This window comes from Phyllostomus hastatus, unplaced genomic scaffold (assembly GCF_019186645.2).
Source record: "Phyllostomus hastatus isolate PE091 unplaced genomic scaffold, TTU_PhHast_1.1 phas_contig_80, whole genome shotgun sequence".
Taxonomy (NCBI): domain Eukaryota; kingdom Metazoa; phylum Chordata; class Mammalia; order Chiroptera; family Phyllostomidae; genus Phyllostomus; species Phyllostomus hastatus.
The window spans coordinates 54,336,674-54,353,582 of NW_025333960.1; the positions used below are offsets into that span (position 1 = coordinate 54,336,674).

General features: G+C 51.8%; 1 protein-coding gene across 4 annotated transcripts; it reads right to left on the minus strand.

The window, feature by feature from the left end:
• Positions 1–6,163: 6,163 nt before the first annotated feature.
• Positions 6,164–12,551, minus strand: CBLN2 (cerebellin 2 precursor). Of its 4 annotated transcripts, none has more exons than XM_045850033.1 (4): positions 12,371–12,551; positions 10,155–10,672; positions 7,126–7,245; positions 6,164–6,874 (listed from the first exon to the last, which is right to left on the minus strand). In XM_045850033.1, the coding sequence occupies exons 2-4, from the start codon at positions 10,467–10,469 to the stop codon at positions 6,677–6,679; spliced, it is 633 nt and encodes a 210-aa protein (XP_045705989.1). In that variant the 5' UTR covers positions 10,470–10,672; positions 12,371–12,551; the 3' UTR covers positions 6,164–6,676. The 4 variants fall into 4 exon arrangements, with proteins under 4 accessions (XP_045705989.1, XP_045705991.1, XP_045705990.1 ...); XM_045850035.1 differs by lacking the exon at positions 12,371–12,551 and adding an exon at positions 12,154–12,225; XM_045850034.1 differs by lacking the exon at positions 12,371–12,551 and adding an exon at positions 11,842–11,965.
• Positions 12,552–16,909: the final 4,358 nt, after the last annotated feature.

A 16,909-nucleotide genomic window follows, 5' to 3' on the forward strand; every position in this document is an offset into this window, starting at 1 on the left:
GTTTGACTAATTCTAGCATGTCTTCTGTCTTCCCAAGCAATGCACCACACCATGCAAGCAGAAAGAAAGCTGCTGAAAGGGCTAGCTAGCACAGTCAAACCTTCACGCAGTGAGACAGTGCACACAATGGCATTTCCCTGTGTCTGCCCCTGTACCACTCTGATCCGTCCCGGGTTCTTTTCCGAGCTCTGGTCGGCGCCTGCCAAACACCCAACCGCAGTCAGCCCGGTGCGAGGGAGGGGTCGGAGCAGGCACTTTGAGTTGGGTGATCTACCCGTGTTCAGGATTCACTGCCCACGCCAAAATGACATCCTCCTCTTCATAAGAGGAAAAAAAAATGTAAGTTACCTTATTCTCTTTAGTAAACACGCATTCCAGTTTCTGAGGTTGCTCCCACACCCAGCCCAGCCCAGCCCACTTCCTTGCCATCACAGGTCTGCCAGCACAGGTTCGAGCACTGTTTTTGACCAGGACTGTGAGCTCTTGGCACGCACTGAGGGCGTCTGCATTTCTCTGTCACCCCCCCCCCGCCCCGAGCACGCACTGTCTGGCCCCTCAGCAGCGGCCAGTACATGCCGTGCGGAGGAAGACATCTCAACCACGAGCTCAAAGAATAGATAATTTTTGATAAGTAACGTAATTGCTCTTTCCGCTGACAGTTTGCAACTCCAGAGCACAGGCTCTGCTATGACATCCCGACATGGTGCTTGCGAGCATGAAAACAAGAGAGCGTCACATTTTGAAGTCGTACATTTGCTTTTCAGTGGCAATCTTGTCTCTGAAACTACACATTTGTGATCTAAAAGTTAAATGATTGCAAATACAGGAAAACTGTGTTACCAATTCAAAGATAAATATAAATTTTAAAGTTGTAGGAATCTTTAAGACCCCCCCCCCCCGTGAGGGGTTTGAGTATGAAGGAGAATTTGCCCAAGTGCTCCATCTAATTAGTTATATTTCGGATACTATTCTTACCTTAAGTCAGGCCATCACCACAATGCACCCAGAATGGCAACAAATGTGCGTTTACAGCATAAAGCCAAGGGCTCTCTGCATGCTGGGCTTTGAAAGCCTAAGAGACTGATTGTAAAATGAAGAAAGTAAGGGCAAACAGACTTCAGCCAAACACTCAGGAGTTTTCACACGCCGATGTAGTGCCAACACTCAACACCAGTGTTTCTTACCACCTGAAGTACATTCAGGAGGTATCAGCCTTCCTGAAAAACAAGTGATTATAGCAGTCAAGATAGAATCAAGCTGCGAGGCTGGCTCTTCCAGTTGCAGAGGCTGGCTTATTAAGAAGTAATGCCTGTTCCTTTAGGGTAGCTCCCATGCAAGGAAGCTTTCTAGCCTTGGGGAGTCCGGCCCTAGGCATTGGAAGAGGGAATGAAGATTTCTTTTCCAAATGAGGTTGTCAGGGAGCTCATTTGCACCGCCCAGCGAGTGTGTGTGGGCGAGCTGATGAAGGTGATGATTTATGAGGCTGCAGACCCTTAAGTGATTCTAGTGATGGAAATCCACAGCAAAATCCACTTAGGAAGATAAAACAGACCTCCTGTTATCTGTGGGAGGTAAAACCACATGGCTTTTGCCCTTACATTTCAAGTTACCCTACTGCGTTTGGGGATAGAGAGCGCTCATTTGCTGAGAATGCATGTTTCAGTATAACATTATTATTCAGACTTTAAAAATAACTTTATGTTCATTGAATCTCCCTGAAAGGATTTTGACAAGACTTTTTTTTTTTTTGCTTTTTTGGAAGGGGTGGGTGAGGACTAGATCTGATCGATGGCATCATTGATAGCTATGTGATATATCCATGTTTAAAACATCTAAATGTGAACGGACAAATAGCAGCCCTCTCTCTGCAAAGGCAGTGGATATGCTCTTTGGAGAAGCACAGCTGCAGGAAATAATGTTTCACAAGGCTAGGCTACCTATGTAAACAGACTTGTTTAACGAGTGTGGCCATCACCAGTTCATGTCTTCAGAGTATTGTTAAAAAAAGAGAGAAAGAATCTGGGCCCAAACGCTGTACAATGATAAAGCCAAAATGAAAATTGTGTTTTAGCTTATTTCCTTGTATTTTGTGTGCTTGCTCCTTAAATGCCAAGAAAATCTATTTTAAGAGTCTGGTGAGGATTTGTAGGCTTTGATCTTAAAACTGAGAGTATGTTTGTAATATCCCATTTTAGTAGCAGAGTGTGAATTTCAGACACAGAGTCCCCATTACACGTCTCCATCAGCAAGGCCAAGGGCGCAGACCCATCGCAGGCCGGTGGCGACGGCCACTCCACATGTGCACAGGCGTTTTTGCAGAGTACACGGTGGACACCTAGAGAGCGCTTCAGGGTGGCCCGCCTCTGGCTTTCAGCGTCGGGGAGCCACCACCCACTGACACTGCCTTACCTGTAACGGAACAGAGCTCCTCACTCATGCTCATCTGTGCACAGATTATCATATACTGCTTCGCGGTGGAAACGGTGAACATGAACTTGTTACAGCTACATTACCCTGTGCCGCGTTTATTTCCTTTTACAAGACGGCCTACTTCTGCCACCGCAGATTCACAGAGCACTCCTTACTGCGTCTGCGGTCCGAGGCATCCCGGGGCAAGCCCCGCTTTCGGTTTTCTTGCAAAAGGGATTGATCAAATTTTATCCTCACCTATTTCCAGAGTCCAGAAGAATGTGGCCGACCCGTGTATTTTATGTCGCTGTGATAAAAAGCATGAATTTATGTATTTGCAAGCAAACATTATAGATGTGAATTCATATCAGTTCCCTTGACATCAAGGAAATATTACAAAAAAAAATAAAAGGAGTCAGCTAAGGTTTCAGTTTGCTTTGCATATCTTTTTAACTCTTCTGATGCTTGATATCTAGCTTTAGCTTAATTTTTTTTCAAACAAGTAACTAGGTAATCTCTACAGGGTGCCCTAGGTTTTCAAGACAATATTCAATTGGCTTTTATCATCTTTGCTCTGAGCAACTATAGTAATTAATTTCATTGTACACAAATGCATAATAAAAACATTACGATGCAAAAAAATTTTAAACCCCCAGGAATTACAGAAGGTAAACACAGATTCTCAGGACCTAGAGTTGAATCATCAGGGTTGTATTTTAAATGAGAATATGTTTTAAATTAAAAAATTATGATTTTTTAAACAAAACCATTTACAATTAGTAGGATTAACCCTTTTCAACTAGACCAACTTGTAAGTATAATGCCAAAAAGCTGGTAATTCACCATTTACCTGTGTTAAAAATCGTACAGTTGTATCAATATATTTTTATGAAATGTTGATATTATATACTGGCACAGAAAGGCAGGCCTGAGCCACAGGAGACAGTCAAGTAACATAACTGAGAAGTGAGTTTATGTGAAAATGTATAGAGTTTCATGTGGTCATCTTATCACTCTTAAAAATCAGTTTCTACTTTAATGCAGTGCCACAGTGTCACGGTGCTGTTCGAGAACCGGAAAATTCACATAAAAATGTCCTGTCAGATGTTCGTTTTAAGTATTTTTCAAAAGCCACATGTTGAAAAAAGTGATTTTCTGCCCTGGCTGGCGTAGCTCAGTGGACTGGGCACAGGCTGCGAACCAAAGTGTCGCAGGTTCTTTTCCCAGTCAGGGCACATTCCTGGGTTGCAGACCATGGCCCCCAGCAACCGCACATTGATGTTTCTCTCTCTCTCTCTCTCTCTCCCCTCCCTTCCCTCTCTAAAAATAAATAAATAAAAATCTTAAAAACAAAGTGATTTCCCAGAAACACCCTTCATACCATGGACGTCTCCTGTCATCAGGTCTCAGCGCGACCCCCACAGTGGTCTTGTGAGCTGGGCAGAGGTCCCTGTCCCCACCGGCGAGATGGGGAAACTGAGGTTCCGGGGGGGTGGAGCCGCTCGAATCTGGCTGCCTACATTACACATGCCTCTTTTTTTCTAATACAAGGAAAATCTATCTCACATTTTGCTCTGACCTATGTATTTTTGGAGACCACACGCAGGAGCGTCATCTCCCTCCGAGACCCTGAGCCAAATGGGCCCCGGGCAGGCACGGCATGAGTTACAGCTGCGGAAGCTCACCGTCTTCTTCCTAACGCCGCCTTCACATCCGGCTCAAGGGAAAAAAAAAAACAGAGTGAAATAAACAGAACGAAGCATTTTACCTGACATAAAATAAACTCCTGAAATATTTATTTTCATATTGGTCCATTTAATAACTTATTTATTAGACAGTATAACCAAATGACAGCCTTATGTAATAAAGTTGTAAATACAAAGAAATAACGTGTGTACCATATTTATAAGCAATAAAAATACGAAGTACTGATATATCTTTCAGTCTCTGAAGTGCGATGCTGTCCTCTAATGAGGTGTGCTGTTGATTTCGACTGGAACGGAAGGTTCGGGAAAGGAGAGCCAAGGACCAACTAACTAAAGGCGATGGGACGAGAAGACGCACGAGCCGGCTTCCCGCTGTTGGCGTCAGCGGCCTTCCTGACGGCGGCGCTCTTGCAGGGAGGCACCCCCGCGCCTGGCAGAGCCCCAGCGCCCCAGAGGCCTCCCGTGGATGTCTCTGCATACCCCGCCCCCTCGTAAAAGGGAACAGCATCTTAATCCAAATTCAGTTCTGCACCCCACTGTTCTCCTCCCCGAAGGCCAGGGAGACGCAGACCCCTAGTCCAACCGCAGTTGTTCCTCTGCATGACGCGCACTGCGTGTCCGTCTGGGAAACGGGGCCCGACGCGGCTCCACCCTCGGACGCGCGTTCGTCGACTCCGTATCCTCACAGGTCAGCTTCCTTTTATCCCTGGTCTCTGGCTGAAACATCGAGTTGGAACTTGAACCATGGCAACGGTTAGATATGATGAAAAGTAGATCGCCTTATCCCAAAAGCATTTTTGAATGCTGTCTTTTTGCACAGATCTCCCCCCCACAAATTGTCCTGTGTGAAAAATGGTATGTACAGGTTGAAGTGTGCGAGGTGCGCATCTCCCATCTGGACCCGGCCCCGTCCAGACCTGCATGCGGAGGTGTGTTTGCGCCTGTGACTGCTGGACAGGCGGGGTAGGGAGTCGCTTCCGGCTAGTCCTTGACCCTTGACCGATACTGACACGCAATCTGAGAGCTGGGACACGAGGTGAAGGGAGAAGAGCAAGCCAAACATCGAACCCATTTATTCTGAATCTTAAATTATGAGTGTTTATCGTCAATATTTTGGTTACATTGTTACACAAAGGACAAACGAACATCCGGTTTGAGGTCTCTTCTTCGACGGCTTTGGGATTAGTGACACGTCCCTGGCAAAGGAATCCTGGACCCATCAACTCGCAGCTGGATTGTCATAACATCGCTGTACACGGTGGCAGCGCAGGACGGATTTGAGCGCCAGCTCCCAGGGCGCCTCTGGCCCACAGCTGTAACCACTGAGACGCGCACGAGGCTTCCAGCCCGGGGCGCACGGGGGCGTGGCCACGCCCCCCTCCTGGGCCAATCAGAAGGTCATCCCATCCCGGGAGAGCGGCTGCCCTGTGGTCTTTGCAGCGTCTGATCCCCGGTGTGCTCACGCAGAGTGGACCCCAAATCAACCATGCACGCTGCTGGGAAAGACCCAGGCCCCTCGGCCAGGGCGCCACGGACTCAGGAGACCAGGTCGCACAGCTCCTGTTTTCAGCTTGGGTGATCCAGGACACCTGGGAACATCGGGTGTTCACCGTATTCCAGAAAGTAAATTAAAAACAACAACAACAAAAAAATCCAGGTTGCTAGTTCTGAAGGGGCCTCTGAGAGGGTCTCTTTGAAAGAAGCAGCGCGACTGTCCATCTGTCGTTTTTCCTTTGAGGTGCAGGTCCCTTTTGTTTGGCTTGGCCTGGTCCGAAACAAAACACACACAGGCATCGTTCGTTTGGTTTGGTCTGGTCTCATCCAGGAATGCCACGTATACACGTTCTCTCCCTCGCCCCAGCACGGAGAATAAAGGCGGGGGTGCGGAGGGAGAGCTGAAGGAGGACAGAAAAGTAAAGCTGTTCGAGGAAAACACACACACACACACACACAGACAGTACAGAACAAGCGTCGCAGTGCCATCGTGCAAAACTTGCTTCTCCAGATAAAGCACTTCCGGACAGGTTCACAACGCCCCCTTCCCCCGCCCGAGTCCCCCCGTCCTCCCCAGGAAACACACACAACAAAAGCGATGCCGTCCTTTTTCTTAAGGCTGAACAGACACACGGAGACCACGGTTCCGGCTGGCTGCCGAGGGGACTCGCAGGGCTCCTGCTCTGGGCGCCGCCCGCAGCCTGCCGTCAGCCATCCTGAGGTCTGGGCAGGGCAGCCACGGGGCATCCAGACAACCGAAGAAACGCCAGTGGTCCCCACCGTAAAATCCCAGATCGACTTTACAATCACAGGTACAAATTGCTCAGATCAATAACACCATTTCTCCTGAAGACCTTGTCATCTAAAACTAATTAGAGGCCAGGTTCCCGAGGAATGGTCAATACTCAAGGAAAATACTGGAGATGTGGAAGGAAATCATTCTTCTACCGCAACACGGTCTGATGGAATTTGGAAACGAGTCGTCCTGGTTTGGCCAAGTCCGGGGGGTGAGGGAGGGTGGGTTCCTGGGTCCCGGTGGCAACTCTCCTGCCGCCCCAGCGCTGCCTTTATAGAGGGAACACCAAGAAGCCCGAGAACGTGGAGTACTTCCAGCCGCCCATGAGGTTGCCCCGCTCCAGTTTGAGGTGCACCTTGTCCTCTCTCTCCATCAGCAGCAGGACCCCGTTGCTGGCCGCTTCTCTGGTCACGTCCTGGTCCCCGGCGAACGCTGAGATCACCGGGTAGCCGTTCTGCATTAAACTGACCTGCAACGCAAGGAGTAAAGCTCAGCAGACCACGCAGACGCACCTGTTCTCACGCACCCGTCCTCTTCTCCCCCACCCCTCCCCAACCCTCTCCACGGAGGCCATCCCTGGGGCCCGACCAGAGGGCCCAGCTGGGTCCCGGCCCCGGGTGCCGGCCAGCCCCCGGGCCTCACAGAGGGGGTGAGGGGGTGCTGCAGTCATGGGGGACGAGCACCCCGAAGCTGAACGGTGCAGCTTCCGGAGCTACCCACCTGGATGGTCTGTCTGTTGTACACTTTCACCACGTGGAAGCTGAAGCTATAAATCCCTTTTCTCGGCGCCACAAATATACTGGAGGCGAGATCGAAATGGTTGCCAATATTTACTAACACCTGAAAAAGAAGAGGGAACACAGCACCGACATAGCGAGCCCCCCCCCCACCTGGCCCCGCGGCGTGTGATCAGGCAGGTGCAAGGGTGGCCCCAGGGCCCAGTCCTGTGCCCTGCCTGCGCAGGGGGCTGTGGGGGAGGGGCCGCCGCAGGGAACACGCCTACAGGGGAGTGGTCGAGTGGCTGCAAAGGTGCTCTAACACATGGTGACGCATGAAGATTTTTTACAGTGTATCCGTTTAGGAGTTGAAAGGGGGTGCTGGCTTTGTGCACGGGGAGCAGGGCAGAGGGAAAGGAAGGCAGGGATGTCAGAAAACAAACTGGGAAGCGAGTCTGTTCAGAGGTGCGTGGGGCTGACACGGAGCTGTGACGGAAACCAGTGGGCCAGACCGCACGGCTGCGGAACGGGCCGTGGGGCAGGAGGCCAGTGAAATGCAGTCACGTTCTCCAGCTGAAGCCGGGGACCTAACTCCCCGTGCTCCGGGACAGCAGGGACTGCGCGAAGTTTGGGTCTCCGAGTTCCCCCAGCCCCAGCACGCACCCTGGCAGCATACAGTAGGTGCTCAATAATGCCTGCTGAGCGAAAGACTGCGGTCCCTAAGCACGGGCTGTGCCTGCTGCCCTCTCTCTCCCCCGAGTGACGCCTGCTTCCTTGGGTGGGCTATGATGTCAGGCAACGAGCCTGAATACACAGCAGGAGCGTCCACCCAGCAGCTGGGACACCTTTGGCTCAACCCCAGAAATTCCACCACAAGCGAGAGTAACGACCAATCCGGCCCCGGGACCCGAGGTCACGTGGCCCCGCAGACGGTTCTCCTCCAATCAGAGAGGACGGGAGCGCGGCACCGTGAGCAGAACCTGAAGGAGGGAGGGTCCCCCATGGTCACCCAGTTCTGCTTCAGTTGCTGAGGACGGGGCTGGGCCGCTCTGCCCGGATCCCGTCCCCACTCCCACTCCCACTCCCACTCGCACACACAGGCACGACCTGGGTGAACGCACCAGAATGGCCTGCCCGGTGTTCTCAGCGTTTAAGACAAACAGCCAGCAACAGCAACACAGCCCTGGATGAGAGAGCCTGTCATCCGTTCAGAAAATAAATGTCATCTGAATACATTCTGCGGTGGTGTCTCAGGCACTCACTGTAGACGGATGGCAGGCGGTGCCCGCAGCGCCGTGGACCGCTGCGGCAGGCAGGGCTGCGGGCGGCACTCGGGAGCCGGCCGGCACCGGAGCTGGAGCCGGGCGCCACCGCGGCCCCAGTCTGCGGGGCTGGCACAGACGCCCGGGCTCCGTGGTTAAAGACGGCAGACCACGCTGTTCTCAGCCTCCCCAGGGCTGCGCCTCCGTTGGCCTCCCGATGCTTCGAACAGAGCAAAGTGTTCCCCATTCAAGCCCTCGCAGCTGCTTCTGCCTACTCTTCACGGCTCACCTCTGTGCTAAAGCCAGGAACCCGGCAGTTGCAGGCCGCTGCTGTGGGGTCAGGGACTCCCAAGCAGCTCAGAAAAGCAGGCTGCTTCTCCCTAACCGGGGGCACCCCATTCCACCCGCCCGGCCGTAGGCTCCTCATGCACCCACAGGAGAATCCTGCTACCACTCATCCTGCCCTGCGTCACCGTTTCCTTGACACCCGGATGGAGCGATGGACATACAAAGGCTGTGAAACTATTGGTAGGACGTTGGAAGGTGAATTTTCCCAGCTGCCTAGTTCTTGCCCTCCCCTTGATGTGACCATCATCAAAGTAAACATGCTTGTGTCTTGTAAACAAAAACAGATTAAAGACAGACTCCCTCCCGCCACCATCCCAAATCCCCCAAAACTCCAAGTCTGTGCACACTTCCTAAGATAAATGAACACACGGGCCTAGAATGAGGCAGGCGTGTGCGCACGCAGGTGTCCTGGCACTCGGGTGTGAGAGCCGGTTGGAGGGCAAGTCCAAGTGCGGACGCTTGGCCCCATGTGCTGTCGCGGCCAAGAGGGCCCCGTTTGGGAAAAGCATTTCGTCAAAAGTAAGGGACCGATGAGTTCACGTTCGGAGAGCACTGTTCAGTTTCCCATTTGCCTCTGAACGGCCACAGACACGGATGGGGTGAACGCCAAAGTAAGGTCACGACCTCTCATCCTGAGCAGCCAGGAGCCAGAGACGGGATGGCCAGGGATGGCCAAGGAGGATTGTGCTGGTGACCCTCTGGCCTTGACCCACGTGGGAGAAGTTAAGTGGGTGAGGACAGTTCAAGTCACTGGCCTTTTTGTTTAAATCCCTCTAACCGCACCACATATTGATATGTTGTAGATATCGTATTCATAGATTACACTGTGTCTACTGTTTTCACCACATACTGCCTGGAAATAACCACAGGCTCTTTCGTATTTATATAATCGTCCCTGTGCTTTCCCCCACATTCTTGCCTACTTGTTTTTCTTGGAGATAAATATCCTCAGCCCCTTGCAAAATAAGCACTAGGTGCGTCTTTTCTGAGCCCCGGCTGAGACCTCCTAAGAGCCCTTTCCGGGGCCTGGGGAGTTACAAATGCTCAGTCTCTGTGTTGGCCACCAGGGCCACTGAAGCCCGTTGCGACAAATGACAGCCCCACCACAACGGAAAGGGGAAAGGGCAGTGCCCTTTTGGGAAATACATTTCTGATCTCTTCACTTTTCTGGGACTCTCGGTCACCCAAATGCTACCTGAGCTGGCAGTTGCAAGGAGACGACCATGTGAGAAGGGAAATGGCGAGGAGAGCTCCCTGGGAACGGGAGGGAGAAGAGAGGGGGTCAGGGCAGGGCAGAGAGAAGGGAAGAGGAAGAGCCTGGACCTCCAGGTCCAGGGCGCTGGGAGCCCCGGCCGGCCGGAGCGCCCCGGCCCCCCTGTCCTCCCCCGCGAGGGAGGCACCGCGCGCAGACCTGCCGGCTGACCTGGTCGAAGTAGATGGTCATGGTGCGATTGCTCATCTCCGACGGCTCGTGGTTGGTGCTCCGTGTGGCGGAGAAGGCCACCTTGGCGCTTCCGGAGCGCACGCTGATGCCCAGCGAGGAGGTGACCGCGCCGTCCGCCGACGGGCTGGAGTCGCACACCACCAAGCACTTGCCCTCCAGCACGATGGGCTCCGTGTCATTCTGAGCCCCCACTGGGCAGCCGGCGGGGAGCAGCAGCAGCAGCAGGGCCAGCGCCGCCCCCAGGCAGGAGCTGCAACCGGCCGGATCGCGCAGCGCCCCCCGCAGCCGGGGCATGGTTAGCGGCAGCCCGAGGAGGCCCCAGCCGGGCGCCGGTGTCCGGCCTGGGGCGCGCAGCACAGGGGACGGCGGCCGGCAGCGGCTGAAGCGGCTCAGGCGGTCCGGTGACACGCGGGGACCGGGGCAGCCTCCTCTGGCCGCGGTCCACTGCTCTGATGGTTAAGGCCAGGGTCGTCCTCAGGAGAAAAGCGCCAGCAGACCTGTCAGGGCAAAGAACCCAAACCCTTAGACTGGGAGGTGAAGCTGTGCGGGGAGGGAGTGCGGGGCGGGGCGGGGGCAGCTGCCTGCGGCGCAGCGCTGGGCCCCCTCGAGGGAGGTTACCCTCTCGGCCCCGCGCACGGCCAACCTCCTCCCCATCGGCACAACAGGTTCCGAGAAACGCCCCGGCGCCCTGGACAGGACATTCCTGAGAGCTCCCCCGCAGCGCGCCCTGGGTGGCTGGGGGTGGAGGAGTGGGAAGGGGGGGCTGGAGGTCAGGTCAGGGGCCCACGATTCTGCAGCTCCTCAGCGCTAAGACAGGGTGGAGGACCCTGGGGCACGGCGTTAAAGCCACCCCCACCTCCACTCGGCCTAAGGCAGAGGGGAGCTCGGGACTCAGGCAGAAGAAAACCCACTAATGCCGCATCGCCTTCATTTCAGAGCTGTTTTCTTGAGAGCCACACCAAGAAACCTTTTCCTTTTTCTGCTTTCCCTTTCATCCTCCTGTTTTCCCATCCTGAGGATTTCTAAAAAGCAGTCCACTCAAGTGAAGATCTTATCTATTTTCCGCTCAAAGGCCAAATCCCCAAGAAGCTCCTTAGGGTGATTACGAAAAAAAAAAAGAGAGAGAGAGATGGAGAGACCCCAGCGCAAACACCCACGTCCAGATCCCCGCAGCCAGCAGCGAGCGAGCGAGCGCCGCCGTGGAGAGTCCCCCGAGTCCCTCGGGCGCAGGGCGAGGATTCCAGCGGCCAGAGCCGCGAGCTGGGCTGATGGTGCCGCTTTTGTTTCCAGACCCCGGGCTCCCTCTCGCCGGGCTGGGAGGCGGCCCCGCGGCTCTCTGCTAACTTAACGCGCCGCCTGCACTTTCTCCAGCCCGCTCTGCTGCCCCTAAACCAGGCGGGTCGTTTCCATACCAAGCCCAGAAACAGAAAGCACGGGAGCCTCTCCCCGCGCCGCCCACGGCCTCCAAACAACTCCTCCAATAGTCTAAGAAGAGCGAAGTTGTGTCTCCAGGAGTAGCCTCCGTCCTCGGCCCCAGATAAAACGCTGTTGATATTCTCGGAGGCTTCCCCGATGCCCAGAGGAAGACTAGCGACTGTCCCCATTGCAATGCTCGTATGAATGCAATTAGCGCGCGGATCGCGGAGTGCAGGGCCGGGTCGGTTACCTGCAACAGCCATGACGAGCGAGCACTGGTCGCTGTCCGCCAAGTTCTGCTCGCTCTGAGGTGACGAGCAGAGCTGGCGGGAGGAGACGCCGGGCACGACCCGACCCTGCTGCCTGCGCCTGGCCAATGCAACGCCGCCCCGCCCTGCCCTTCTCCCGCACCAGCCGTCCCCGGGGCCCCACGCACCGCGCCCTGCCCCGACCTGCACCCCGCGCGCGCGCGCGCGCCCCAAACCGCACCGCGATCCACTCCGCGTCCAGCACCGCCTGCGCCGGTGCTTCACACCCCTACGCTCCGCGCCCCGCAGCGCACCTGGTCCGCACCGCCTCCCGTACCGGGTCCGCAACGCTCCCGCGCCCGCAGCGCGGCTCTCTCTCCCCGCCCCAGCCCCACAGTCCCGGCCTCTCCGCCGGTCTCCAGTCCGCACAACCTGACGCCGGCGCCCGGCTCGGGCCCGCTTCCGCCTCCCCGCCCGCACCCTGCACAGCTCGGTCCAGCTCTCACCCTCACCCTGAGAGCAAAATCCTACCGGACGGACGTCTCTTTCAGAAATTAGGCATCGTCAAAAGCACTGGTCACGCCTCTGATACTCGAGTCTTTCTTTTCTTTTCCAAATTCCCTCCAAATCTCAATCCTCAGCAGCGTTACCACTTTCATAATTGGAGGGTGGGGAAGGGGAGCAGTTTTATTGCAATAATAATAATAATAATAATAATAATAATAATAATAATAATAATAATTGGTTCGAAGAGGAAAAGGCTTGGGATTTCAGTGGTTGAAAGGCTGCGGTCCCGGAGTCTCCGGTTTGGGACACGGCGGGATTCGGCTGGGATGCTGGAGGCGCCTCCACCGGGGCTTCTGCGCGGCTCCTCTGGACCTCGGGGCTGGCGGAGCAGCGCGCCGGCGCTCGCGCAGATTTATTAAAACGCCCGTTCGAGCTCCACGGGCCTGGAGAGGCGCGCGGGGTTTCCCAGCTGCGCCCGGAACGCGGCAAGAGCACAAGCGCGGGCACGGGGCGCCACCTATGGGCGCCGGGGTCTCCCTGCCGCGGGCTCGGGAGGAGCGGGGAAGCCCTAGGAACAAGGATGGGGTTTGCTGATAGTCTTCGGTGACCCTCAGACACACTCCCAGCCTCTGCAAAAAAAAAAAAAAAAAAATACAACGAACGATCTTTTTTGCACCCTTGCTCCCGACAAAGTGAACTGGCATGCTCGAGGTCCTCGCTCTCACAAACAACTCTGCCCAGGTGCTGCAGGCTGCAGCCGGCTCCCACGGTGCCTTCCTCGGCCAAACCTCTGCGCAGTCCCAGGCGGTCCACTCCAGGCCTCTCTCAGACAGAGACAGTATGTGGCTGGGCACTCCCTCTGTAACCTGACTTCCAAAAATATCCTTGAAAAACACTCAATCCTCTGACCTGCACAGTATTCCTTTGCGGATAGGCTGACCAAAAATAAGCCATAAACCGGACAATGCTGAGCATAAGAACAGAACGGAAGTATTTCTTACTCCTCTGGACTGCACGCCAGACCCTCTTCCATTTGTAGGTTGCAGCCAGACTCCTGGCTCCACCCTGCAACCTGGGTCTTCTCAGGTAGGGGGCTTTCACGGCCTGGTTTTTCAGGCTCTGCCAGGACTCTTCTCCCCACTGGCTCTGCCGGGGCCTCATCGCTAGGCACCGAAGAGGAAATGCGCTTGCACCAGTTCAGCCTGAACGGACGCGGAGGGAGACACGGTCGCGCGCCAACAGAATTCCATAGTGTTATCCGAGATCATTACAAAGTGCGGTGGTGAAGATCTGATCACCAGAACCTTGGAGCCTAGTGGTGTCTGCTTCTCATGAAAAATAGTACAAAGTAAAAAAAAAAAAAAAATAAAAATAAAAATAGCCCCCAAACCTGTTCTCCTCCTAAGACTAGTTGCTGAAAATTAAGTGTTTTGCTTCGGCATTTTTATGACATGCTGGTCAGATGTGCTGGACTTTGAAACTTCTTCAAAGCCACTATGTTTTGCTACTATTTTTTTTGTGAGGTTCACAGAATGGAAACTGTTCACTCTTGCTTTCAGATCGTGACTGTAGTCAAATATTGCATCAATTTGACAACCACGTATTGCCACTATCAGCACAGCCCCATTATTCCATTACAGAGAGCTCCGATTTGACTGCGAGCATGAATAGCAAGGGACATTACTCAAGGCACAGACTGATAATTAGACCAAGTTGGGAATGCTAATTAAGTAGCAATACCTCTCACACATCTATAAATCTTTAAGTAACAGCTCTGTTAAGCAACTGCTTTCAATGGTGTGTCGTGAGCATTTCCTCCCACTGATACGAATGCAAACACACATGAACCAGAATATTATCGTTATCTCTGGGGTAATAGAACCAAAACCTTTTTCCAGGTGGCAAGAAAATGTAAAAACCTCTAATCTATATGATGAGCTCAGTTATAGAATTAGAGCACTGAGCATTCTTATATGATGAAAAAAAAACAGGTAGGCTTACTTACAATTATTTTGAGAAGGAAGTCGATAAGGATGAAGAGTAGCAGACTGACAGAGATGGAACATTATCTGCTGATGAAGTGACTTCTGTCTATAAGGAGACAGTTAACTTGTGATAACTTTAACCCATAAACATGCTTAGACAAATGTTTATAATATAACTGGATTTAAAAATGAAAATGTTTTCTAGTTACTGCAGGGATTCACTTTTTTTGTCCCATTTCCATGTTACGAGTCATCGGTTCCATCAGCACAGAACAGGAGTGTCTCATAAGTGTGGGCGCACGCCCACAGACGGCCACAGTGTCCAGCACTTACTGGGCATCTGTCGTGCGTCAGATACTCTCTGGGATGTACCACACAGCTTACCACCCATGGTTGCCCTGTGGTAGGCAGCTGGCCACAGAGAGTCTCAGAGGAAAGTATTCTAATATGTCGGGTTGGCCAAAAAGTTCATTTGGGTTTTTTTGTTTGTTTTTCTTTTCCATAACATGGTTCCAGTAGTGCTCAGTTGTCTTTCACTTGATTCAAAACAATTTTGTTAGACTGCATTGTGACAGCTGTCCTATCAGCATGCATTTGTGAAAAAATTGTGAAAATTGGTGAATTTTTGTATAGCCATTTTAATATTGAAGATGGAAGAAAATAAGTGAAATTTTGGTGTATTATGCTTTATTATTTTAAGAAAGGTAAAAATGCACCTGAAATGCAAAAAAGAGAAGGATTTGTGCAGTGTAGGGAGAAGGTGCTGTGACTGATCCAATGTGTCAAAAGTGGTTTGTGAAGTTTTGTGCTGGGGATTCCTCGCTGGATGATGCCCCACAGGTCGGGCGGACCAGAGGAAGCTGATAGTGATCGAATCAACCTTATTGAGAACAATCAATGTTATACCAAGTGGGAGACAGCTGACATCCTCAAAATAGCCACATCAATCAAGTTATTGGTGGAAATGAAAGATGCGTCTTTTATTTTACTGAAAACACCACTCTAACTTTTTGGCCAACCCAATGTTTTTTCTTTTTTTTTAAGATTTTATTTATTTATTTTTAGAGAGGGAAAGGAGGGGGAAAGAGAGAGAAAGAAACATCAATGTGCGGTTGCTGGGGGCCGTGCCCTGCAGCCCAGGCATGTGCCCTGACTGGGAATCGAACCTGCGATGCTTTGGTTTGCAGCCCTCACTCAATCCACTGAGCTACGCCAGCCAGGGCTACTTTCTTAATTTTTAATGACTGAATGTGTTCGATGGTGTCTATGAACCACGTTTCCTTTATCCACCCATCTATTGAAGGGCATCTGGGTTGTTCTCATATCTTTTTTTAAAGGTTTTCATTTATTTATTTTTAGAGAAGTGAGAGGAGGGAGGAAGAGAGGGAGAGAAACATCACTGTGTGGTTGCCTCTCCCGTGCCCCCTACTGGGGACCTGGCCCGCAACCCAAGCATGTGCCCTGACTGGGAATCAAACCAGAGACTCTGTGGTTCACAAACTGGCATTCAATCCACTGAGCTGCACCAGCCAGGGCCCAAGTTGCTTGTTAATTTAAAGCTGTGTAACAGCAAAGAAGAGAACAAGTACTCAGTGCTATATGGGCACCTGAATCTACTGAATTAACAGGGTAAGAAGAAAATCTTCAAAAATTGGAACCGGTTCTAATTCAGTTCAACAACAACAAAGAACAAACAGGAAAAGTTTGTCTTTATAAATGACAGGTTTGTAATTGTTGACCGACATTGCTAAATAATCAAAATCATCTGGGCAAAATGGGTAAAACTTTACCAATAGTTAAAAATTCCAGGTTAGCTGAATGCAAGTCGGTAAGCCTGTTTGCACCATGTAGTCCTATCGTACAAAACAAACGACCTCTGTCATTAAAAGAGAATACTGAACTGTCTCAAGCACCATACACTGGCTATTGCTTTCTGATGTACATTCAACATTTAATACACAGCCTTTACAAGTGCGGTTTTTAATTCAACTTTCGTTAGCAAACTGATGAGGTACAGAGCCACCCTGGACCCCAGTGGGACACTATTTCTACAGTGTTCGAAAAGGAACACTTTCTGTTGTTCTAGAATGCCTTTTAAGCTTAAAAAAATAAGGTCAATGACCTATTTGAGGGCAAGTCACACTAGGGTTTATGAGACCTTCTGAGGCGAGGGTATTGCAAACATTCAAAGTGATCTAATTTCCTGTTAACCTCAGTGTCTCCTGCTACTTGATTCTTAATCATGCCTATCTTAAAATTATTATAGAGAAAAGTTAGTAATTTAATAGACTTGCAACATTTACAGTATGTACACCAGCAGCCATGAAGACTATTGATGGGGAAAAAACTCATCTTTTTTTTCCAGCCATGTCTCATTGTCTTGTGTAATCCTAATATTTAATTTATTCTATTTTATGGTAGGCAGTGTCTCTATTGTTTTACCAAATTGGGTCAAATGCCTCCTGTTAGTCATGTTAATCCTATCAAAACAGAAGTCTTTATAAACAAGGATGCCATTTGTCAACTCCTATTTCTCAATGAGGGACAGATGACGGGATTGCAGAAGGAAAGTTGCTTC

Bases quoted from the DNA above. Each gene is read 5' to 3' on its own strand.
- CBLN2 (XM_045850033.1), bottom strand. From the start codon at position 10,469: ATGCCCCGGCTGCGGGGGGCGCTGCGCGATCCGGCCGGTTGCAGCTCC. The intron at 7,246-10,154 runs GTCAGCCGGCAG...CTTCTTTTTCAG, and splicing joins TGACCATCTACTTCGACCAG to GTGTTAGTAAATATTGGCAA. The intron at 6,875-7,125 runs GTGGGTAGCTCC...CTTGCGTTGCAG, and splicing joins ACAACAGACAGACCATCCAG to GTCAGTTTAATGCAGAACGG.